This window comes from Rhipicephalus microplus, chromosome 9, assembly GCF_043290135.1.
Source record: "Rhipicephalus microplus isolate Deutch F79 chromosome 9, USDA_Rmic, whole genome shotgun sequence".
NCBI classification, from domain to species: domain Eukaryota; kingdom Metazoa; phylum Arthropoda; class Arachnida; order Ixodida; family Ixodidae; genus Rhipicephalus; species Rhipicephalus microplus.
Genome location: NC_134708.1, coordinates 75,497,549 through 75,523,029, shown reverse-complemented (window position 1 = coordinate 75,523,029; position 25,481 = coordinate 75,497,549). Strand labels below are relative to the sequence as shown.

General features: G+C 47.2%; 1 protein-coding gene across 1 annotated transcript in view; it reads right to left on the bottom strand.

Annotated features, from left to right (window-relative positions):
* Positions 1 to 332: 332 nt before the first annotated feature.
* The window catches only part of Rok (Rho associated coiled-coil containing protein kinase), a 75,683-nt gene continuing 50,534 nt past the window's right edge, over positions 333 to 25,481 (bottom strand). Inside the window, exons 14-21 of the mRNA XM_075873861.1 lie at positions 21,620 to 21,997; positions 20,857 to 21,089; positions 18,995 to 19,064; positions 18,106 to 18,293; positions 17,249 to 17,600; positions 15,400 to 15,810; positions 9,528 to 9,596; positions 333 to 8,975 (exon numbers count right to left, since the gene is read on the bottom strand). Of these exons, the coding sequence (XP_075729976.1) occupies positions 8,538 to 8,975; positions 9,528 to 9,596; positions 15,400 to 15,810; positions 17,249 to 17,600; positions 18,106 to 18,293; positions 18,995 to 19,064; positions 20,857 to 21,089; positions 21,620 to 21,997 (2,139 nt within the window). The 3' untranslated portion in view covers positions 333 to 8,537. The remainder of the gene's footprint in view (positions 8,976 to 9,527; positions 9,597 to 15,399; positions 15,811 to 17,248; positions 17,601 to 18,105; positions 18,294 to 18,994; positions 19,065 to 20,856; positions 21,090 to 21,619; positions 21,998 to 25,481) is intronic.

The window sequence follows — 25,481 nt, the reverse complement described above, 5'->3', positions numbered from 1 at the left end:
ACGTTCTGCAAAAACTTTTATATGCAAATAAATCAAGAAAGTTTTCATCGGAAATACCTTCATGTGACTAAGCTTCGCACTCTGCAAAAAAAAAAAGATTGGGAATCTCAAAGATGCAATCCATCCGGAGCAGAGCCGAAGCCTGTACTTCCATCATACCTATGGTAGCTCAAGTGTCGCTGAAGGAGCCCGCATATACACTAGCACCAGATTTCCCTATAGGTATTACAGTATAGAACCATGCATGTGTGCAATATCTTTCACCCGCGAGCCTTACAAAGCCGTACCCTAGTAAAATGTGAATATTAAAAGAAGGCAATGCAAAGTCAACATCGTAGACCCAAAAAAGGTTTTATTTAAACGTTCATATGTGCCTGAACAACATGGTACCAGCCAGGAGGAATGAAAGTTTTCAGCTCGGCATGCCGAAAGGAAGGAGATACAAACAGCACTGAAATTCTACAAAGAAAAAGGATATGCTGAAAAAGCGGCATATCCCAGCAGAAAGAACTCACGAAAGAGATCGTAACAAGCATAGCGACAAGTGCAGCAGTGAAAGCTGCAAATAAAAATAAAGAAACCCAGAATGTCTAAGGCCTATTGAGCCCAGGCATTAGCTAGAAATTAGAGGCTATACGTTGTTGCAGTTCGTTCCATGTCCCAGCCTTTTACCTTTTCATTATTCGCTCAGAGACCACACTGCCAAGGAGCGGTTGCTGTAGGCATTCGCCAGTTGGCGTGATGGACGATAAGTTACGGAAAATGAAACAAATCGTGACAAAATTAAGCCATGCACCTTCTGGCAGGCTTGACAGAGCAATAGACCCCTAAAGATATTCAATATTAAAAAAAGTATTTTGTTCATCAGCTGAACGACAGCACTCACTAAATGGACTATGTAGGCATGTGTGACACAACAAACTCGAACAAACTGTAAATGAAACAAAAAAGATCTGCAAGTTCTTGGAAAACTTCCGAGAGTTTGACATCAACACATATTTGTAAAGGCAACATTCAGCATCAGGTTTTCTTTAATCCTTGCACCCTCAATATCTTAAGTCTCAAGAAGAGCGCTTGGTATATGAAACAACAAACATTACAATATAAACAACCATAAGCTCGGATGCACTGCATCTATGTACACAAAACAAACCCCCTCATAACTCAGCAAGAGGTTTCATCATAGGGTGAGCTTTGAATATTCTGGGAGTCATAAACAAGCATGGTGCAAGCTCCTGCAAGCTCTGTAATAAGCTGTATTAAAGGCTTCACAAAGAGCATTTCGGACAATGTTCACAAAACCAGTAGCACCACACACTGCGAGATTGTAGTGATTTTACATCGGTAAACAGCAGATACAAGAAGCATTTCTACAGATAATACAATTTAAAAACAATACACTCCTCTGGTAAAGTGCTAAGCAGAGGGTTAGACTCTGAGCCACTCAGGAATTCAAGGTGGGCTCACAAAGGTGTTGCACCTCTTGAGGTGTGCTGTTGCCTTAATATATATGCACCTCTTCGCCTTGAATGAACAAGTCGTCGATTATCGTGGGATATCAATAAATGTCACTGTTCAATGCTTTGTTCCCCATGTGAATGCACGGACTCACACAGCAGCCCACGTATAATGATAACCGTTGCGCGACAGAAGTACACCCCGAGAGGTGCAACATTTTTGTACAGGATGCTACGTACTGTTCAGTAACAGACAACTGTTCTCTACGGAAAAACAAGGCACATAGCAAAAGTAGCCTGGTGGGGCTTTTGAGCAAGGTCCCACACGGTTATGAACGGCGGTCGCACGATTGAGCACACATGGTCACGACTGGTCTCTGAGGAAGACGCAACGACGCAGAAGTTGGCTTTTCCCCACTCTCCTCGAAGAGGACACAATGGCACAGGTTATGTACATCTCGGAGACAAATGGCTCCGCGTCGACACGTCTCAAATGCAGAATAAGCCCCGTTTGTTTAGCAAAATAACTTGAGAAGGCACATAGTAACGGAGATGAGAATCTACACAATAATTGTTACAATAACCCTGATCTCCTCCCCTCGTTTCTGAAAACCTGGACGCATTTTCATTTTGCGACTCGTGAGCACGAGTTTCAACTATTTAGAAGTGCAGTTGTAGTGCAACAAAGGTTTCTGCGTGTTTTGAAATTTGTGAGCAATATTGGCAAGGCTGACTTTGCAGCTAGATCGCCGTAAGAGCGTGAAAAGTTTTATCATTAATACCTATGACACTTCCCGTTGATGGCCCATATTCTTCTCCGATTGTTTAGTAGCAAATAGCAAAAGGGTTTAACGATTGTAAACTCTGCATTTGTACTAACACACCTCCCAGGTGCAAGCACCCTTGCTTACTTCCGTTTCACATTTGCAATGCACGAACACTACCAGCAGCAGCGTGACTGCAAAGCACTCATGGGGGCAGCCACTCCGAAGCTGCCATGAGTGGTCAAGAGTGCCTAAAAACCAACTACCCTGCAACGATGGTCAGTCTCTCTTAAACAACTAGTTGGCCATCTAGATTTGATTTCAACTGATCTCCGAATATTCTGTGTACACGTGCACAATTACTCGTGCCCTCTCCAGTAAAGTGATGATGTCAGAAACAAATGCTTAGGGAATTCGGGCCAACAAAACAGTGTTGCGATCCCTCTCACTATTGAAAAAAAAAAGCTGTGGATGAAGCGTAAAGAAACACTCCACTGAACATATGAGCTCACTACTTTTATTTAGTCTGACACTTTTCTGCGACTTCAAGCCAAACACCACAGACACTATGCAAGTACTCTAGCCACATCTTGTGAGATGCCTGAAGCTAATAAACACTTGATGTGCTATTAACGAGGTTTTGAAGTAATTGCCAAGGATCTATTGTATACATTTACAATAGAGAATGCCATCAGAGGACGAAGGAATCTGGACGAAAGAAGAAGCTCTCTCAAACCTAAAATTTCATCTAAAGAAAACACGCAAATTATACATGCAAATACTCATCACAACCGACACAAGGGCCAAATTTAAGTTGCACTGATATGACTCGTGTGCTATCCAAAAGTGTGGAGTGAAACAAATTGTACAATTCAGTTTTAGCAATAACTCGCAAGTTACCTATCAGCTACAATGTTAATTTTTATTTACAAGCAAGTACAGTCGACTCTCGTCAATGCAGACTCAAAGGGACCTCTGAATTTTGTTTGAATTATCAGAAGTTCTCAGATAGATGACTCTGGCTGAGGGGACACCACGCACTATGATTAGGCATTCATTTTATCACATTTGAAAATTTTTATGTGTTTTTAAACCGTAACTGCACGCAATGAACAAAAAGCAAAGGCGTAAGGTCCACAAGTTTATTGGCCATTTACTGCTGATCAGACCTTTTAAAGAAATAGTGAATTGCCAACTGCTTCATTGCTATATGCGCCTTCAGCACAAAGCTCTCTATACCAGTTGAGAAGCACCACAGTTTACCATGCGTGTGCTTCATTTCAAACATTTGTTTAGTAGTAAAGCCTTTTTCTTTGGAGGCCTGAGGCACTTATTTTTCATTTTTAGACTGTTAGGATTATATAAGCATGCAAATTTTTAAATAGTACGTAGTAGGAAAGTGGCAGATATTTTCTGGTATAAAACCGCAAAAAGTATGAATTACCCAAATGATGTTTGAATTAAGAGCTTTTAAACACACTGAATAGAGGGCCAATCAAAAAATTGAATTTTGTTTGAATTAACCGAAAGTATGATTTATCACAGTTTCAGTTTTCGTGAGCCTAGTGTACTTTGTAATGTCTTCTTCCTTCATTGTTATCTGCTTTGCTATCCTTAAGTTGTAATGGCAGTACATAATGCTTCGTCTCCAATGATGACAACAGTCATGTATGCATCGACTGTTAGTCCCCTGCTCACTTAATTTACATTGTCAGCTACTCTAAAACCTCAAAAATAGCACTAATCACCTCTCCCGGGCAACATAGGACTGTTTAGCGGGGCTGGTCAAAAAGCGCGTAAAAAGTGTGAAACGGGAGTCTTCACTTTGTCAAACGGTAGACATGGCAAGGTCGTAGCCTAGTCGGCACTTAGCCTTAAAGAAGTTCCGCGATGATGACGCACCAGTAATGAAAAAGAATCGCACTACCAGTGCAATCACCTACGGACCCAATTCGTTCAACAGAAGGGATGGACTGAAACAATGCGTAATGGCACATCAAGACATCTTTTCAGAAAAAACTCAACAATTACGATGATGCTAAACACTGCCGCGCGTCTCTCAAATGTTTGACCAGTAAGCTAGACCGCAGTTGCGTTTAACCACCATTCGCGCTCAGCAGTTACGATGTGGATTACGTGTGGGAGCAGCAAGTCATTACAGTGGAGAGCCGGGAATGACGATGCTAATTTACAAACCCCAACGCACAAAGGACACGGTACACTGCACACAACAGGGAATTCACAGACACGCGGCAATTCAGTTACGTCGAAAACGGTGCCCACACTGATGAGCACCTGCAGCACAGTAAAAGCGTATTAAAAAAAAAATCTGGCCCTCTTCGCAGAAGAGACAAAAGCACCATGTAGTATTCTCGCTGCTTAATGATGAGTACCACAGTATAATGCCTCCAAACATCACTCAAAACTAGCAAGAGAAGTGACAACGATAACGCTGCCAGCGATGCAGTTGTACAATGCGATACGTACGACACTGCAACGTATGGGGGAATTCTGGCAGACAGGAATGGGCAAAAGGTAGACAGCGGCTTCACTTACAACCTGAAAAACACATTCATATTACTGTGGCTACATATTTGATATCAGAAGTAAGCTAGGAAAACACATACTCTAACAAATGCTTGCTTCTGCACTGTGCTTTCGCACGGCCATGGCTCGCAGCATGACACGTAAATCTTAAGACGGGACCGACAACTGTATGGAACATGCAGACCTTACGGCAAATACGAAAAGGCTGATGCCTCACACTAATGAATGCAAGTTTGAATTTTACAAGGGAACATTAATTTTCATATTGGTACAGAAAGCTGCGAGAAATTCCAAGACTGGCGCCACATCATTTTGACTCGTTATGCACATACACTCCCATCTTATTGTAACAAAGTTGAATCTTACACAAAAATAGGTTTATTATATCTAAAAATTCATTATGAAGGCCCGTTCCTAACACTATATTTGTGGTATTGCGGCGTGGTATACGAATACACAACAATATTGCAATACTATTCTTCATTTACTTTGTTATAACCAATAATTTGTAATATCTGGGTTCGTTATATTGAGGTTCCTGTGTAGCAATTGCTGTCATATGCCCTCTAGGGCAAGGAAGAGCACACATCTTGCTTTCCGAATGTTCAATTGGGCTCTTATGAATTACTGGCGATGCGCACTTCCATCTTGCCACTCAATAACATGATAAGGCAGGAGTGCGAACACAACACCATAGCCCCTTCAGGTGCAAATCACAATGCACTATTTAAGAATGCAATAAATTCACATAACATTTTATTAAATGCTTCATCGTTCTATAGTAAATCATGCGACAGTGCATTACAACAATAGATTTCACCGCAACAGCTTGATGCATCCTGGTGGCTCAAGGTACTAAATGAAAAATCAAACATTCACCATTGCCTGAGGCCTCCCATATACAGGAATGCGCACAAAGCTCACAAGCAGTTTACACTAACTAGAACAGGAACATAGCCCAGTGGGAAAAGAAATTTGTTCGCCAAGTACTGCCAACGCCCTTCATCAAAAAAAAAAAAATTGTGAAGACAGAAATAGGGGTGTGCAAATATTCCAAGGTTTCAAGTAACCAAGTGATTAGTGTTCAATTCGTGAATAGACGTGGAATCCAATCATACATATTCAAAGTAGGAAATATTCTTTGAACACGTTTCGAATAATCATCACAGGCATCAATACTCCAAAGGGATAAAAATTTTTGAACAGGGGGGAATCTTTGTGATAGCTTTAATTATTAAACTGCCAAGATAACACAGTTAAACCTTTTACAGTATCACCAGAGCTATATTGATCACCGGATGAAGGCGTTCTTGCTTAAAACTCTAGTGTTGCCAAAGCAAGTGGTTCCTCAATCTGCAACTGTCATGATGAGATTAGCGAAGATGTTGACTCACGAACCATTGCCTAACTTTAGGACTCAGTTATATTCAAATTCTGCTAACAAGGTACCGCCTTGAATACTGAAGAAACTGCTTTATTCAACATACAGTTACAAAACACTTCAAAGGCTCTAGCCGCTGATGTACACAAGCTTAGCCCACTTTACATGATTGTCTATCTTGTGCGGGTTAAAAAAAAACCGGTAAAGTTACTACAAGTTTGTGAATAATTTTTTTTTAAACTGTGGAATTACAGGTCTGTGTCGAAGATGGCTGTCTTACGATTTGAAAACTATTTGACTTTGTTCTAAAATTCACTATTCACAGATTCTCCCAAAAGAAACCAGAACACTACAGAACTGTATGACCAAACAAAATGAAAATCACAATGTGAGCATGACAAATATCTGACGCCGCAAGGACTAGTTGCCACCATGGCACAAGGAAAAATTTAACAATCTTGAGCACGCATATTAAAAAACTGCAGCGGCACCAAAAACACTGCTTCAACATAGCTCGATCCACTGAATGATGCTACAACAAGGTGAACGCTGATGATGCTTTGAAGAAAGCCAAAGCCGCTAACAACAGCAAAAGCTCTCACCATGAATAACCACCACAAACCCCATTGCAAGTTTGTTATAAGCCATGGCATACTAGAAAGGGTTTGCATGAATGTTACTGCAATCAGCTGTTATGAATTTAGAAAATGAAGGTCGCAGACATGTTTATGGACGTTAGGAACAATGTTGCAAGTTGAAACTAAAACTGCGTGAATTGATAAGGTGCAGTGGTTACATACAGGGCTGGTGTTGGTATGGGTTTTCACTTTTGTCTCTATATTATATTTGCTGCTGCCAAACATTGGCAGCAGCAAATGTACTAACGTGGTCAAGTAAGTCTGACCCCAATCTTCCAAATGCAGTCCTTGGTAAAATTGGACATAGAACGACAGTTCTCGACATTGCTCAAAACAGCGTTACACTAAAAGTGCTGCCAAGACACCCACTGCAGGTAGCCAGGGCTGCACGTTTGCACGTTTTGTGCTACGATGTATATTATGCACTAGTACCTAACAATCGTTAAGCCAACACCGACAGTGCTAGCTGTTGTAGCCCCAGTGGCAGGGCGAAGGGCGACACAGACAGTCGACACTACGAAGCACTAGGAAACGATTCAGCAGTGCACGAGACACAAAGTGCATGCAACTGATTCTGTTCGCCTTTGAAAAGTTTTCACACCTCCCTGCTAACGAATAACTGAATGGCACCAATCGGGCTGACACAACTCTTCCGGAACGTGTGTCACTGCATCATAATGCAAAAGCGGATGACTCGAGCACACGGCTCTGTCATCCACCATAAGGCACTTGGAGTTTCGCTCAGTTGAGTCTGCAATGGACGGGCCATCTTACGGCATGTTCTGCATACTTCATGTTACGATGGTCTGTTTCTTTGTACGATCGATTGAAACGCGGCGCTCCCGCTGATGCTAGTTTCTCAATGCATGTGCTGTTGTAAATGAGCTAGACTGGGCAGCGTATGAGACTCCTGGCCAAGCAGCCACCTCAGTGCAGAGAGCACTTGTATGCCTACGACAGAAATTCCAGAAGGAGGTATGCCAGTAGCAAAACCTGCTGCATCCAATCAGTGTGAGCTCAAAGCAGGTGCACTCACCACAATGCGAATGCATTAATGCCTTTTATGACATTTAAGAGCTACACTCTGGCTAGTGTAGCAAAAATGGCATTAGGCATTAAAATGATTGAGCTAGCCAAACTTCAGAGCGAGAAAGCTCTTGTCAAATGTTAAAAAGAAACAACTTTACTATTCAGCACAGGGAGAGTCAGCAGGAATGATTTTAAGGAAACGAGATCTGAGACCAAGTGGCATCAACTTCATTGCACCAGAGATGACGAGGCTTATTAGCTATAGCAGCAGCACTCCAAACTTTCGGTGCAGAAAGAAATTGCCACTCTTCCAGCAGATGGGCAGACTGTCCTGATGTGCCAATTCTCAAGCCTCTAAGAGTCATCTGCTTTCAATGCTCTCGCCTGGTGCTTTGTGGTGTCTCCAAGTGCTAGGCCATAGACTTCTGCTTGACCACTACACTGTGGGTGTGCGGCATGACAGCAGGAGCAGCACTCGTAGCGTAAGAAACAAAAGAAAAAGAAAAAGCACAATACGTTAGTGAGTTACCAAAGGGCATGCATAGTCCGTACGAGCACAAGCGTGCGAGTCTGGAAGGACCTGCCACGTCTGCGGCCGAAAAGTGCTAACCCAGGCTGCATCCAGCGCAGGCAGTAAAGTGGTACTGGCACACCAACCTTGCCCCTGGGATTGCATGAGAATGCTCAAAGGAGTCCGCGAACGCGGAGAAAGAGAACGAGACTAGCACTTGCGGCTCGGCAGCGTCGCCGCCTTGCCGCCGGGCCCGGACACCGATGATGCCGACGTGTTGGAGCCGGAGGACGCCGTCGAGGGAAACTTGCGTAGGCGGATGGCCCCGGGAGATCCGGCCGCAGCGGCGGCGGAGGACGCTGCGTAGCCACAGGCGTCGACCCGGATGCGCAGCTGGGCGACCCACCGGCGCTGGTCGTCCGTCGTGGGCGCCAAGAGGAGCAGCTCCTTGGCCGATGTTGGGTCCACCTTGCAGGGCGCCAGCATGTCAACGTGGTCCCGGTGCAGTTTCAGGCGGCAGCGGCGGCACTCCAGAGCTGGCGGCGGCTTGAACATATGCCACAAAGGCTTGGGGCACAGCTCGCAGGTGGTCGGCATGTGGAACGAGATCGGGACTAGGTCGTGGCCTTTGTGCTCTAGAGTGCTTAGCTGCACGTGTGGGGTAAGGCAATGCATTAGCACACAGCTCACAAATGCCTAATCTTTAGAGAACAAGATACTGTATCTCAAAGAAGTACGGTTCATGTTACAAGACTGGGCTTGCAAACATGAACGGAGGAGAGAAGTCTAGACACCACAAACGTCGTGGTGTTGCATGGCACTGGTTGTGCCTTGACTTTTCTTTTGTGTCCGTATTCGTTCGCCCAGACTTCTAACATGAATACATGTCAAGCACTTCAGCTCTCTGTTATTCTGAGAGAACAGTTGGCGAGTTAAACAGCATTTCAGTATATAGCGAAGAAGAAAAAAAAAAAGCCTGCTATATCCCTCCCCTACTTGTTTTCTTTTCGCACATCTCACGTTATGAGCCAGTTGAAACAATGCCGAAGCAACTCAGCCAAACTACACCTTAATGTTTTTGACAAAGGTACAGTATGGCACTATATTAAACAAAACATGACAATCTGTCCCACCTGTCGAACTGCAATTGAAACGTTCAAGCGCTATAGAAAAGCCAGGCGCAGTAATAAGCACACTCACATCTTTGAGCTGTGGTGGATCGTTGCTGTCTCCGGGCTTTCTGCTCTCACCTTCGCCTGCATACAGGACCTGCGCAAACCACGCAGTAAAGACTATGTAAGAGCTCTATGCAGGAAAGGCATCGCGCAGGTAGTAAAGTCAATGTTTTGAGCAGCCCGAGCCATATCCCAGATGTGGAGTCAAATATGTGAACGACAAATAAGGCTGCTTACATCTGAGAACATACCTTAATGAGAAATTGTATTTGATTTGCTCTAAGCACAGCACAAAAATATGATTAATTATTTGAAGTGGGGTATTCATACTGAGCAGACATCACTCGACTTCTTATCTCACCGTGTCGTAAATTTCTTTGCCTGTCTTGACCGCACGGTATGGACATCTTGTCTTTAAAGGGGCCGCGACTCCTAACTTTCGCTCATCTGCATTATGTGGATTAATCCACGGGTCTTAACACACTATTTGGCAACATTTAAGGGCATTTGACCAAAAACTTAATTTTTAATGAGGATTTTTGTAAACACACAAGCGGCCCGAAAATCTGGCAACACTGTTGCACTTATGAGCCCTGACATAACAAGCCACTTCAAGCCACTTGCTCTGTGAGCGTCTGTACTCTGGCCAACGATTTTGTTTTGTAGTCGTCTGCACGTGTAACCGAACTATTGGAGCTTGCTCGAGTTAAGCACTAAAAATTTAACAGTTTAAGCGGCTGGAAGAAGACAATGGCTCCATTCCACAATGCATGTGATGGCACACCTGCCACAGCTAAATGGTGGTCGTCGTTGGTGAGTGAGCTTATAGTTGGAAACTTCGAGGGATCATTTCGCAATAAAATATTCTTTTACAGTACATTTTTCCTACATGTCCAGGCACATTAACACCTTATACTCCTTTTTTTGCTCAGAACCGCAATTCAGTGGGTGGCCCCTTTCATGTAGAGTTGAACAACTGTTCTGTACATTGTACACAGTGTATACCCTCGAATAAGGACCGCGCTCGTGTAAGGGCCGCTCCTCGCAACTTGGCAGCCCGAATTTATGAAAAAAAAAAGAAGAAAAGTGTCGCCAGCAAGCAATAGCATCGTCACGTTTTGCGTATGGCGCATTTTGCTGGAACCACCAGGTGGCGATACAGTCGTCGGCCAATTTTTCGGACCTGGCGGGGACCGAAAACAAGTCTGAAAAATCAAACAGTACGAAAAATTCGTTTTTGTCAAAAATATAAACTTTATTGAACATAAGGCTGTCTTAAAAAAGTCCATAATTCTGCCTTGCCTCACACTAAACTTCGAAGCAATTTGGTTCGCCCGTATTTGCACCAAGGTGACATCGTCACCGTAAATGCTCGACAAAAGCGCCACTGCGGTGGCGATCTCCGCTGCCGACGGCTGCGGGCAATCATCGTTGTCATCATCTGAGTACGGCTGCGGCCCAACCTGGCTAAGAATTTCTTCGTCTGTGGGCTCCGCGCACAAAACAATGTCATCATTCGCATGAGCGAAGTCCTTAAATGTCATAGTGGCAGGCACATCCACTCCACCACTGCCCAGATCGCGCATTAGGTCCTCCCCGCCATCGGTGCCGTCCGGATCGCCTACGTCCAGGTCATCCGCCTCGGGCTACTTGGCAGCAACGAACCCGGCATGCCTAAAGCAATGTGCAATGGTGTCTGCTTCCACCACCTTCCAAGCTTTGGCCAACATATGGATGGTGGCCACAATGTCGACCTCGTAGGCCTTCCCAATGTCAAGGCACAAGACGGTGTGGCTGAGCAGGCAGGCATGGTAGTGCGCCTTGATGCTTCGGATCACACCTTGACCCATTGACTGGAGCATGCTTGTCGTGTTAGGCGGAAAAAATTCCAGCCTGTGGCGTACACGTAACCTGAAGGAGTACAGCAACTAGCGAGCCGCTGGGCACACGTTAACTGTTGCCATGGCGAGAACACAGTACTGCTTAAGGTCGCAACACTCTATTGCCTGCGACAACACCAAAATCGCAGTACAGAGCCCGTTGCAAAGACGTGGCTGGAAAGCAAATGGGCTTATCCACGTCACGGGCGAGAAGTACTACACAGGGGTGCTGCGAGCACGTCTCCGGGGTAAAAGTGATTCACGGAGACAACGGGACCCAGGCCTGGTTGCTCGAGATAGAGCAGTGACACTCGCGTTGGCTTCGGAGAGATACAGGTTGGCGTAGCTTGGCCACACACTAGGACACCGTACCACTCTTTGGCCTAGCGCACGCAAAGGGGCAACAAAAGGTGAGCGTTCACATCGGGCGCGAGGCGCCGTCAACGAAGCCCAACGGGCCCCAAACAATGGGAGTCCACAGACAGAAAAGGGAATGCGTGCTCACCCTCGGCTGTCCCGGAGAAATCTGACTCACTCCCGACAGGCGCGAAATGTCCCGAGAGATCATGCGCGCGGCACCACAGTCGACATCTGCTACCGGGTGAGAGGGGTTAAGCGTCACTCCTCGCTCTCCGACTGCGGCAGACAGCGGAGGAGGGAGTGATGTCGCGAAATGAGAACGGCAGAAAAGGCGGCAAAGCCCGCGCAAAGGCAGCGGGCTAGCCTCTATTGCCACAAGCTAAATGGCCTCAAGGTTCGTCACGCTACCGTGCGCGCTACAGTTGTCAACAAAAAAACATGACTTTTCTGCCTTGCCGCACAAACTTGCGGTTAAGTTTGCGTAGATATTTTTCAAATAAATACTGCGTGATCCACGCCTTGGAGTTACTGTCGTAGTCCACAGGGAGGGTCTTCACCGCCTTAAAACACCCAGGATTTCTTGCTTTCCTGATTACAAAAAGAGACAGTTTTTCTGTACCGGTGGCGTTGGCACCTACCTACCATCACTATTAAGCACTCCTTGCTAAGCTTCCCGCCGGAGCATGATTCTCCCGAAAATGCTAGCGTACAGTCCGGGAGCATCTTAAAGAACAGTCCTGTCTCATTGCAGTTAAAGGTGTCCGAAGGAATGTATTCTTTAAACAAGGATCTCAACTTCGTGACACGGTAATCGGACACAACAGTCTGGTCGACCACTCCGCTTTCACCGCTAACTTCTTTGAACAGAAATCCATACCTCTTCGTGAAGCCGCGAAGCCATCCATCACTGAATTTAAAATCCTCAATGCCCATTTTGAGTGCGAACGAGTCAGCCTTTTCTTTCAAGAAATCTCCTGATACGGGCAAGTTCTCTGCCAACACTTCTTTTAACCACAACTGCAGAGTATCTTCAAGGGCTGGATGAATGCCTTTGCTGTCGTTTTTCTGGCTCTTGTTCTATAAATTCTGAAACGCTGTCAAAATCTCCATTCAGTTTTTGATATAGCTGGATACCGTGTGCTTTGACAGGTGGTATTTTTTGGCGACATCAAACTGGGACCGTCCACTTTCTATTAACTTGATAATTGCAGCTTTCTTCTCCAACGTCATGATCGTACAGTTGCCACGCTTTTTCGCACCACCTGGCTCTCGCCATGGTACAGATGGAGGAGCCATGGCGTCGAGCTCGAGCACACACAACGTCTCGACACGTCCCGGCAGAACACGTGCTAAATGACGACTGGAACAAGCTGGCAAACAGCAACTGCTGCGAAAAATAAGGAATCTTTACTCTGCTTCCTCCCCGTACGGTGCGATGACGACAGTGCTGGAAACTTGAAATATGACATTCGCTTTCCAATCTCGAAGGCAGGAAAGTTATTTAAAAAATAAGTCGCCAAGCTTAGTCATGCCAGCAAAAAATCCAACATCGCGGCCTCCTTACAGGTTCCAGGCATGGCTCAAAACAAGCGATTTAGTCTGAAAAATCCAACTCTTGGGGGCGAATTCATCCAAAAACCGGTCGAAAAAAAAAAAAATGCATTAGCCCTATGGAACCCCTGACGGTGCATTATTGAAGTCCGAAATATCCAACAAGTCCGAATATTTGGAGTCCGAAAAATCGGTCGGCGACTTAGCTGTTCTGTGGTTTTGTCATGCGGTGCCATCTGGGACAACACAGTCATACAGTGCAGTCCACTTATAACGATACCACATATAACGATATATCGGTTATAACGATGGGTCGACTTAACAGTCTCATTTTATGCATTGGGGCTATGGGGAAAAAAACCATATATAACGATATGTTATCCACCGCATATCGGATACAACGATGAAAAGTTTGCCGTGGACGGCATGTTTCATTCAGAATAATCGTAACATTTAGATTGATAAGTTCCTCTGAAACGAACTATGCCGAGACAAGACGAAAAGTTGGCGTAGGTGAGTACGTATCTGCCGCCACTGCAGCACAGCGCCGGCAGCGCGTCCCGGCCGTTCAAAAAGCCGAGGAGAGCACCGCGAGTTGGCGCGACGCGCTACAGATGGCGCCAGCTGTGTCAAGTTTTGCGCCTCGCCGCGCGTCGACCGCGGAGAGGCTGAGAGAATTAAAAAAAAAAAATGCGAAAAGCAAAGCGCCGCACTCCGCGGCTCCCCGCCTTCTACAACGGCAAGCCGGCAAGCTACTCGTAGCTTGCCGAACGAAAGCGGGAAAAAGAGAGAAAATAAAAAAAGCGAAAAGCAAAGCGGCGCGGCGGCATCGGGGCGGGGCCTCGTTCCGGCTGTGTACCTCTGGCTGTGCTTTCTTCCTCCCACTGCTCCCACCCCGCCGTCGGTCAGTCTCTCTTCCTCAGCGAACCCGTGATGCGTTCTTCGGAGTAAGAAATAAAGTCTTGTTTTTGACATCCTACTATCTACAATATTTATTAATTGGTGAAAATAGCGAAATGAAGCCTGGAGCTACAAAAGGTACGTCCGGCGACGATTTTTTGGCGGCAGTCCAGATATAACGATCACCGGTTATAACGATCATATTTTTAGGTTTTCTCGATATCGTTATAAGTGGACTGCACTGTAATTAATAGACACTAAGATGAGTGCACAAGAATTATAATTGAAGCTGCAAACACAGCGTGTGAATACTCGACTTGCATGAACAAACCGTCACCGTCAATAGCTCTTTTTGATAAGAAGCCAGCGTTTTTGGACAGTCGCAGGTGCCATAGGAGTTAAGTAATTGGTGTAAGGTAAAATGGGTGTAGGTAAGGTGGGGCTGATATACATAAATATTTTAACGGTTTTGCTATTTTGGTCTGCAATTTGATCTTATTGTATGTGCTTACGAAACATCTAATCTGTCAGTATATACTTCACAGCTTTTCCATCAAACTTTCAGTTGGTAGTAAGCGCTTATCCTTGTCTATCCTGTCTGCGTCTAAGTATATCGTGCTCTTATTTTAAATAATCATGAATCATCAAGTCGCCCAATTAACTATTTTGAATAGTAGAGTATTTCAATCTGCTTCGATTCGAATTTAAATTATTGAAAATTTTGAAGTATTTGCAATGAACAAATAGGTGTGTATATAGCTTTCAGATTTCACCTGGAGATTATTAAATGTTTGAACTTCACGATACTGCACTTTTTCCAGAATCCACTTTTTTTGCGATTTTTTTGCCATTTCAAGCCCGCCTCTCGCCTTAACCAACCTGAGGCCAAATACGACTGAATTAACGAGAGCTTGATGCCATTAACCGATGTATATGAAAGCTAGGACCTGGGAAAATGCCTGCAATGTCTGATTCTCTGCATTAATAGGTGTCGAATTAGCAACCTTTTAAGCACCTGCACCTAACAAGTCAACAAGGTGTCCTTAGAAGGTAGGAGACTTTGTATATTACACTTACAGTAACATGTTTCAAGTTTCCTAACATTGTTGATGAATGGAATTAAATTCTGAAACTATGATGTGCATAATGACTAATAAATTATACACAACTTAGTCATTTTGTGAAGAAGCTGTTACTGTGACTCACTTGAAAAATTCGAGGGATGTCTTTAGCATCTGCACGAATGACATCACCCTGGGTGACGGAGCGCACGTGGAACAACTTGCTCAGGTCCAGGACGAGGGCAGGGTCCGCGTTTGCCCGGTCCGCCTCGCTGTTGTAGAAGAGGATCTTGCGCGAGCTCACAACCACGTACTGCCGCCGCCAGCCGTGCCGCCGGATGTTCTGCTTCTGCGGCACCGAGAGCCAGCCCTCGAGGCGCTGGGGGTCACCGTCCCGAGCTCCGCTTCCGCCGGAGTTCGTCACGGACGACAGGGCATCCGGAGACGTCAGGGCAGCAGCAGACGCCACTCGCCGCAGGAGCTCCATCTCAGAGTCTTTGGAGTCCAGCTCCATCTGAAGCTTGATGCGCGCCTGGCCCTCCTCGTGAGCACTTGCCTGCAGAAATTGAGCTGGGCTAAGCCTTGCGTGGCAATCACTCGTTTTTGTTGCTTGAGACGGCATAACAAACTACAATCATTCCTACATAACAATCATATGTGTTACGACCCAAAGCAACCTCCGCGGTGGTGTTTCAGAGCAAGAACAATGCCAAGCTCTTATAAATCTAATGGGTCATGTTATAACAGCAGATAGCCAACATTGACCATCAATCACCAAACGCTAGCTAATGCTAACTAGCAAGTGAATACACCACTAAGTAAACGCAAAAGCTTAAATTGTGGCTTAGCTGCTGTGTTGACCCAACTAGCTATTGCTACTTTGTGCATGGTCTGGAGTGAAGCAGGTACAAAGAATATGCCCAGAGTCAACACATACCTTTTCCTACTTGCTTTTAGCGGTAATCTAGTCCATGTTTTCGTTGTTACTAAAATTGTTTGTTTGTCTGTTCTTATTATGGCAATGTATAATTGTTATTTGTATGTCATATTGTAATTTTAACAATTATGATTTTGTGTAAACAAATATGTTTTCATATGCACTCCTGGCTATAATCTCTGATGAGATCAGTATTGTTAAATCAATAAAGAAATACCTGATCCCAAAGATACAGCAAGAGTGCAGCAATAAACCTTGGGATCAGCCCATATTTTTTGTTGGCTGTAGGACGTATTCAATATAGAGATTTTGTAAACATTTGACACTGCTGCACTCGATGTCACCTGAATTAACCAAGATATTATGTGGCAAAGAAAGACCACGCTTCATGCTTCATGACGCCAACCGAATTGGGCAGGCAGTTTTCGAATCCTAACCTACATTTCCAAGAGCCAATGCCATTCGCCATCATTCTGGCCAAGCGAGCCTGGGAGACATACAACATTGCCTTTTGTCTACTGATGGCACATATGTGCACCTCCTACCTTGCTCCCCGCCACGCCACAACATGAGTGTCACTCATCACCAATAACACAGCAGCAGTGTGTTCAATGGCTCACACTAGTGGCGCTGTTGTCTGTGGCAGCTGCGATGCATAGAACTTTAGCTAGCATGGGAATGATGGGTAGAGCACGGATTTGCCAAAGCATCGTTCTTTTGGCTCCATGTAGCCCACAGCTGCTTTGTCATCACAAGACAAAGCTCAGCGCAAGTTCAGCAGTACCACTTCAACACCTTGACTCTTTAGACTGACCAATTCAAACCACTTGACGAGGTTTGCCAAGAGCCATTTTTATATCCGAAATAAAAGCCAAGACAACAGTAAAGAAAGCCACAAGCGCATCTGAAATTGCAAGAACAAAAACTACGCAGATCCATGCATTTACCCACCGTTCCCACGGTGGCTGAAAAATAGCAGCCCCACAGTTCTCTCTAGCAACGATAGCGGGAAACTATGCAATGGTTAACACGCGATCCACACGCGGCGGAGACTTGCCTGCAGTTCGGCGAGCTCCTTCTGGAGGCGGCTGACCATTTGTGCGTATTTCTCGCGCTCCTGTGTGAGCTCCTGCTGCAGCTTGCGCACCTCGCGGTCGCGCCGCCGCAGGTCTCCGGCCGCGCGACCCTTGCCGCCGCCTGCGATGTCCTTGCGATTCATGATCTCGGCCAGCTTGTTGACGGCCTGCAGCTTGAGCATGCGCTCCTGGGCGAGCTGCTTCTGCAGCTGCTCGTGGCGCGCCTCCTCGGCCTGGCGCTCCTGCCGCTCCTTGGCCAGGGCCGCCTCGTGCATGGACCGCTCGGCGTTCAGCTGCTTCTGCAGCTGCTCCAGATCCAGCTCGCGTACTGCCCTGCATTATAAAACAGGCAACGAGACGCAACATTAGCCCACCAATCGTGATTACCTTGAGAAAACTGGCACAACATTAGCCCACCAAACATAACTATGGTGAAAGAACCGGAACAACATTAGCCAACCAAGCATAGCCAGCACAGCATTATCCAACCAAACGTGATTATGTTGAGAAATCCAGCCCCACATTAGCCCACCTATCATGATTATGTTGAGGAAACTGGCATAAAATTAGGCAACCAAACATAACTGCCGCAAAAAAAAACTGGAGCAAGATTAGCCCACCAAACATGCCTATAAGCATGACTATAATGTGGACTGATGGCGGGCTTAACAAATAGTATGGTTCTTGGAAATGCAAAAGATTTACAGAACGGAGGCCTGGATGCGTTTTAGCTGTTGTTCACAGCCATAACTACAACGACACTGCATTGTCTCTTTGAAGTGAGCTATTTTGCAGTTACAAGGAAAAACATGGCTTGCCGAGGCAAGGCCCTGCACACCTGTCTTTCTCGAGTCCCGCAGCGGTGTCCTCGAGGACGGAGCGGTGAAGCTCCAGGGAGTCTGCACGCACCGTGGCCATCTCGAGTTCCCGACTGAGCACCTGGCGCCGTTCCTCCAACTCTTGGAATGCCTTGTTCCGCTCGTCTAGTTCCTCCTTCAGCTCGTGAACTTGCGTCTTGTACAGCGTCTGCAGTGCACAGCAAAAGCGTGAGAAGCCCTTCCCACTCTGGTAAGAAGGGAGCATGCTAACCTCGGCCTGGGCGTGCCTCATCTACTGCTTTTATTTCTTTCTTTGTTTTAGTCATACTGTGCAACGATCCCTCTCAACTTTCTCCTTGCTCCATGCCAGACCTTTGTCCATCTGCTCATGAGAGCAACACACAAGTTAAATGCGTTCACAATGAACATACAAGCATGCAAGTGCTTGTATCATTGCATTCCTGTAAACGTAATGACACATTTAAGTAATAATAGATTCTTTACATTCAAGGTTGTATCACAACATAAGGGTGACTTTTTATTTTGAGGCTATGAAAACTGGTTGCATGTTGGATCTGACTAAGTATTACTTTTTTCTTTGGCAGTACCAGAGAGGCATCATACGAGGTGGGGTCACCATAAAGTTGTGTCATATAATCGAGGTTTCGGTGCATAACTTCTACGGGAGCTTTACCGGGACTAAATAGATCCCTCTTTATAAACGAGGTTTAACTACATAGCTGCCTTTTGTTTTACTATGCTGCAAAGTCGATTCTGTCGAAAGAAGACCATTTCTGTGAGCTTGAGTTGCGTTCACTAAGCAGTAGCACACACACAAAGGAAGCAGGGAACCTGCATTGCACATATGCTCTGTTCTTGAATTGCATTTACAGATCCAACAACACTTGCCGAGAAGTACTGTTCGGCCTCAAGCTGGTCTTGGAGTTCCTTCATCTGCAGCTCGCTCACAGTTTTCGCCCTGAAAGAGAAAGAATAAAGAAAGGCATGATGATACTGTGTGATTACGACATCACCAAATTAAAATACGGCACCTGGAGGTAGTTAGTGTACATGCATATCTCTGTGTGTGGGTGCCTGCCTTTTGGTACCATGGGAATGACACTGCTGCGACTGGGGAACTCAACAGGCCCATGAGCTCAGCAGCCAATGCCTTAGCTGCTACGTTGACACACCAGTTACTTGACAGGTGAGAAAATTTTGTATCACATTTGTGGACAATTTGTGTAGATACTTCTTTATGCCATGCTTTCTGTAGATACGTTTTCTATTTTTCGCTAGCACATTCCAACCTTTGTGGACTGATTGTACACTTATTTCTTTAAGCAATAGTGTCTGCAGTAAACGTGTTACCAACACCACTGTCATTTTTTGTTGTGTGCATGAAACATTTATTGTTCTTTGTGATAAGTGTGTGTCCTTCCTTGTGTAACGCCCAATGTGCCCTTAGCATAAATATAATGAAGAATTAACATATTTGTTAGGCCCCACCGCCACATACCCTATCACTACTGATGTCCTCACATCTCCGCTATGCTCAGAGGGTACTGCATATCGCTATCACCACCAATAAATGTAGTCACAATGAAAAAAAAAATCACAGCATATCTACTGGGTGAATGATGATGAGTGGGCGAAGCTCCTGAGGGGAAATCATCGGTAAAACCGTGACTGTTCAGTGAAAGTTCGCCCACTACATCATCAAGAAAGACGTGAGAAACACTGTGTGTGTGTATATGTACGGCAGGGTTCTCGCGCCGTTGCCGTAACGCTTGAGCCTCTTGTTCTCGAACGCTGGGATCTTGGCGGCGGCGGCGCGCAGCCAGAGGACACGCTTTGGCCTCCCGAAGCTTCACGGAGCGCTTCTGCTTCACGGTCTCGCACATCGATATTCTGTCTGCGAGCATGCGCTGCCGCGGCTTTGCGCGCTCGCCGCTCTGCGGCCTTATCCATCGGGCAACTCCGAGCGCGCGCCAACAGCGAACAGATTTTATTACAACGCTCCCCGCCATCTAGTAAACAATCGAAAAACTAAGCTGCCACCGCCTTGCGCGCTCGCCGCTCTGCGGCCTTATCCATCGGGCAACTCCGAGCGCGCGCCAACAGCGAACAGATTTTATTACAACGCTCCCCGCCATCTAGTAAACAATCGAAAAACTAAGCTGCCACCGCCTTGCGCGCTCGCCGCTCTGCGGCCTTATCCATCGGGCAACTCCGAGCGCGCGCCAACAATGAACGGATTTTATTACAACGCTCCCCGCCATCTAGTAAACAATCGAAAAACTAAACTAGAGGTAGCCACGCCATCTAGTAAACAATGTAAGAACTAAACTAGAGGTGGCTATATACATACGCCGAGGATGGACAGACCCACGCCTTGAGAAGCTTCGCCCCTAAAAAAGGAGCCCGCCAGAGCTGGCACTAGGTGCCCAAGGCAGAGCAGAGCTGACGAGACGTGATGTATGACTTGACAGAGCTGGCGCAAGCAGCATTAAGGCGAGGGGAGGACGAGCGCAGGTGCACTGTGCATATGTGCAGCGATGCACAGCTGGTGAAGCAGTGTACGGGCGGCGTGTGATATCGAATGCAGCAGCGCTCCAATGACATCATGGCACAAGCACAGTAGCGCAGCTGCATCCAGGTAGCACGAAGAGGTTATGAGTTTGCGTGTACCCGTGCTGGTGGTTGCTAGAGAACATAAGGTTACGCCATCGCTCCCCTATGTTCTTAAAAATGAATGAGAGGGTACATACGTCTGCATCCTGGCCAGTTCCTCCTGGGCTGTCTGCTGTGCTTGGCGTGCTTCGGCCAGGGCTGTCTGAGCTTGCCGGTCGCGCAGTGCCAGCCGGGCCACCTCCTGGGCCTGCTGGGCTGCCTGCTGGCTCAGCTGCGAGCGCCGGCGGGCCTCCTCGTCCAGCTGCGCCTGCAGGGCTTGGGACTTTTCCGCCTCCTGCCGATGCTCACCTTGCAGCCGCTGCAGCTGCGTCTGAACCAAAGCAGCAAGAACATGGTTCAAGTTGTGAACACACCAGAAAACCGGTTGAGCAGCTGACAAAAGCAGTGGCCACATTTTCAGCGCGAAAGCATTTGGGTTCAAAAATTCCACGTGAAGCCAGAAAAACATGTTCTGAACAATGAAAAAGTTCAGCTAGTCAATAGGAATTCATTGCAGGTGAAAATAAGGAATGCAAAAATGAATAGTAGAGAAGATAGCTAAACGACACAATTGTTGACTATAAATAAAAAATAAAAAAAAAATCATTGAAAAAGCAAAAGTAGAAGTGTACTGGCAATTATTGGGACACTTAACCGGTATCAAGCAGAAAAATTAGGTTAACAAGAGTCACATGAGCAAGAGCAGACTGTATTGACTTCTTAATTATACTCCAACAATAATGCCGGCAATCACAGCATATCTATGCGTATCTGGACAGTTCCCGCTCAGGGTCATCCACAATAGCAGTGGCAGCCACTGGTACAAACTATTCTGGCATAAACCAACGGCATGCAGCCCACCTGCAACTGTCGATAGTCCACATTGAGCATGGACATCTGCCGCTCACGGTCTTGAACGGCGGCCTCAGCCTGCTGGCGCGCTTGCCGTTCCTCGGCCAGCCGGGCCGTCAGGGCCTCTGCGCTGTTCTCGTCGTCCGCGGCGCCTCCTCCGCCGGGCCTCTTGTCCGGGCAGGCCTGTCGGTCCAGGCGGTTCTGGGCATTGCGCAACTCCAGCTCGAGCACGGCACGCTGCTTCTCCTGCTCGAGGACGCGCGCCGAGAACCGGTGGGCCTCTTCAAGCGCGTGGGCTTCCCGCTCTCGCACCCTCTCCAGCTCCAACTGGAGCGCCTGCCGCCGGCTCTCAAGCTCTTGGGCGCGCGATGACCACGCTGCCTTCTCCTGTGTTGGGAGAAGACAATCTGATCTACCAAGAGTCGCAGGGAGCTATAGACACACCTATTTGGCTTATCCAGAAAGGGATGTTTCAGTATCCTAAAGAATGTAGGTGAAACTTTCAGTTTCCTTCACATGTGGGAATGTCCCGTGACATCAGAAAAAATGTCTTGTATGACATGATTGGTGGAGAAGAAGACTTGCGATTGGTGGAGAAGAAGTGGTGGTCACTGTTGACCCTGAACACTGAAACGTAGTGTAACGAGGGCAGTGGGCATGGAGCTCGAGTATAGAAAAGGAAGAAGACTTGCTGTGATCGCAGGCTTGCGATCAGTTAGCCCTTGCGCTAAATAAAGCTCTCGTTCGCCGAGTCAACCCCTGCTTGTTCAACAACCCGTTTCAAGTGGTGAAAGTGCGGGGTACATCTGGTCCTCACCCTGGAACTTCGCAGCCGCACACTCCAACTACCTCCTACAATGACTGATCTGAGGCCATCTCATGCCGCTACTCCAGATCTCGCATCTGTGCCTGTCTTCTGCGCTGGCACTCTCCGGCAGCGCGACCCCCCCATATTTGGTGGCACAGAGGACCAAGATGTGGACAACTGGATTGCCGAGTATGAACTGGTGAGCGCATACAATAAGTGAAACGCAGCCGATAAGCTCACAAATGTGAGTTTTTACCTGACCGACGTGGCAAAACTATGGTACAGAAATCATCGAAGTGATTTCAGTACCTGGTCGGAATTGGCAAAAACCCTTGCGGAAGTCTTTGGCCGTCCGCCGCCTTCGTGCTGAACAGCGCTTGCGGGGCAGAGTACAGAGAGCAGATGAAACTTTCACGAGCTACATCGAAGATGTGCTATTTCTCTGCAAGCTCGTCGATTCGACTCTGGACGAGGCAGGCAAGATTAAGAACATCATGAAAGGAATCGACGACGGTGCATTCCAAATGCTGGCTGCGAAGAGTCCCCAGACGGTCGCTGAGGTGATTCAGCTCTGCCAAAGCTATGATGAGCTGCGTAGGCAGCGCGCTTCTACACGTTGCGCTGCTCAAGACACCGCGAACATCTCATCCCTCGACTATCGCCATGACACCGCCGACCACTCTGCGTTGATGGCAGCCATAAAGCAATTCATACGCGAGGAGGTCGCCCGGCAGCTATCTATAATCACAAGAACTACCGAGCCGATGGCACCCTTGTCGCCTTCGCTTCGCCAGGTCATTCAATCGCAAGTTGCCGAAGCATTGCCACCAGCTCAGGCTCCACCAACTGTTACCGCACCACTAACGTATGCCGCCGCAGTTGCTAGGCCACGTGCGCCAGCGCCTCCGGCCATCTACGAAGCTACTCGCGACGTTTATTCGTCGACGCCACCTTCCCGCTCGCTGACCGTCCCGTCTCCGGCTGTATATGAAACAGGTCAGAACGTTTATATGACGCCGCCGCCTGCACGACCATTTACGGTACCTTATTCAGCGAACAGTGCCCCTATCGTCAGCCAATGGCGCACTCCGGATAATCGGCCGATATGTTTTTCATGTGGCATCCCAAGCCTCGTAGCTCGTCACTGCCGTCGTCGCAGCTTCCCTTCTCACGACATTGCAGGAGCCTCACATTACATGTCCGCCATGCCCACTCAGCCGCGATATCCCGTTCCTGCCGATCCACCTCTAGACGTACGTCCCGGTCGCCGACCATCCGGCGCAAGCCGTTCACCTTCTCCTCGTCGTCGATCTATTTCTCCGATGTTACGTCGCAACAGCCCACCGCGAGGGGAAAACTGACGGGTGCAGTTCCGGAGGCAAGAACTGCGTTGGCAGCGAAAATTTCAAGACCTAACTGCTGTCCCCCGAACGAAATTGAACTCTATATTGATGGCATTAAGGTGCACGGACTTGTTGACACTGGAGCTGCCGTATCTGTAATTAGCGAGAAACTGTGCCGAAACTTGAAGAAAATGACCACGCAACTTACCGACCTATCTTTGCAGACAGCTACGTCCCATCATATTCAGCCTTCAGCTTTGTGCACTGCACGAGTCGTCATTCAAGGTGCGATGTACGTCGTCACATTTGTAGTTTTATTCCGTTCTTCGCATGACGTTATCCTTGGGTGGGACTTTCTTTCGTCAAATTCTGCTTTGGTCGACTGTGCTCGTTCTGAACTCACGTTATCTGTGCCGTACTATGACCCCGACGATGGTGCTTCGTGTAGAGTGTTTGCTGCTTCTGACGTTGACATTGCGCCTTTCTCAGCTGTTGTTGTCTCGGTGTCGTGTGCCTCCCCTTCGAAATCGCCTGTGTTGTTTATGCCATCGGTCCCATCTGCGTGCCGTCGAAATATCATACTTCCGTTTGCCGTCGTCATTTTTCGCAATGGTCACGCTGCCATTTATGTGTGCAATCCCTCGGACAGCCCGTCATCGTGGAGAATGCCTGGGAAGCTACGAACCTTGCGAATGCATTCTTCCGGCTACTATACCCGATTCAACGGTTTCGCTCCCAATTTGTGCTGTCACTCCTACCATTGCGCCTAATGATGCTCTGGACGTATTCTCGGACGCCATCGACTCTGAGCTCGCACCAACTCAGCTCAAAGAGATTATAAATCTTCTTCTCCGCTTTCGTTCTTCATTCGATCGTGACCAGTCAGGCTTAGGCCGAACCTCTGCGGTCGTTCACCGTATTGACACTGGTCAACAAGCCCCGCTAAGACAGCGTCCGTACCGTGTGTCATCTGCTGAACGCCGTGTCATCGACGAACAAGTGGACGACATGTTGAAACGTGGCATCATCGAGCCCTCCAACAGTCCCTGGGCTTCACCGGTTGTTCTCGTCAAGAAAAAAGACGGATCCATCCGGTTCTGCGTTGACTACCGCCGACTCAACAAGATAACGCGCAAAGACGTATACCCTCTGCCGCGCATCGATGATGCTTTGGACTGCCTACAAGGAGCAGAGTTCTTTTCTTCGTTATATTTACGCTCCGGCTACTGGCAGGTGCCCATGGCAGAGGGAGACCACCCGAAGACAGCTTTTGTAACACCGAATGGACTATATGAATTCACCGTTATGCCCTTTGGCCTCTGCAATGCGCCAGCCACTTTCGAAAGGATGATGGATACCATCTTGCGAGGTCTGAAATGGAAAATGTGCCTCTGTTATTTGGACGACATTGTGGTATTTTCAAGCGACTTTGCGACCCACCTCAGCCGCCTCGAGCAAGTTCTTAGGTGCCTTTCCACGGCGGGACTTGAACTTAACTTGAAGAAATGCCGCTTCGGCGCTCGCAAGCTTGTAATCCTCGGCCATGTGGTTTCTAAGGACGGCATTCTCCCGGACCCTACAAACCTTAATGCAGTTGCGGCGTTCCCAAAACCAACCACCATCAAAGAGCTTCGAAGCTTCATCGGCCTATGTTCTTACTTCCGGCGCTACGTCCGCAATTTCGCCTCCATTATCGCCCCCTTGACCAATCTTCTTGCCG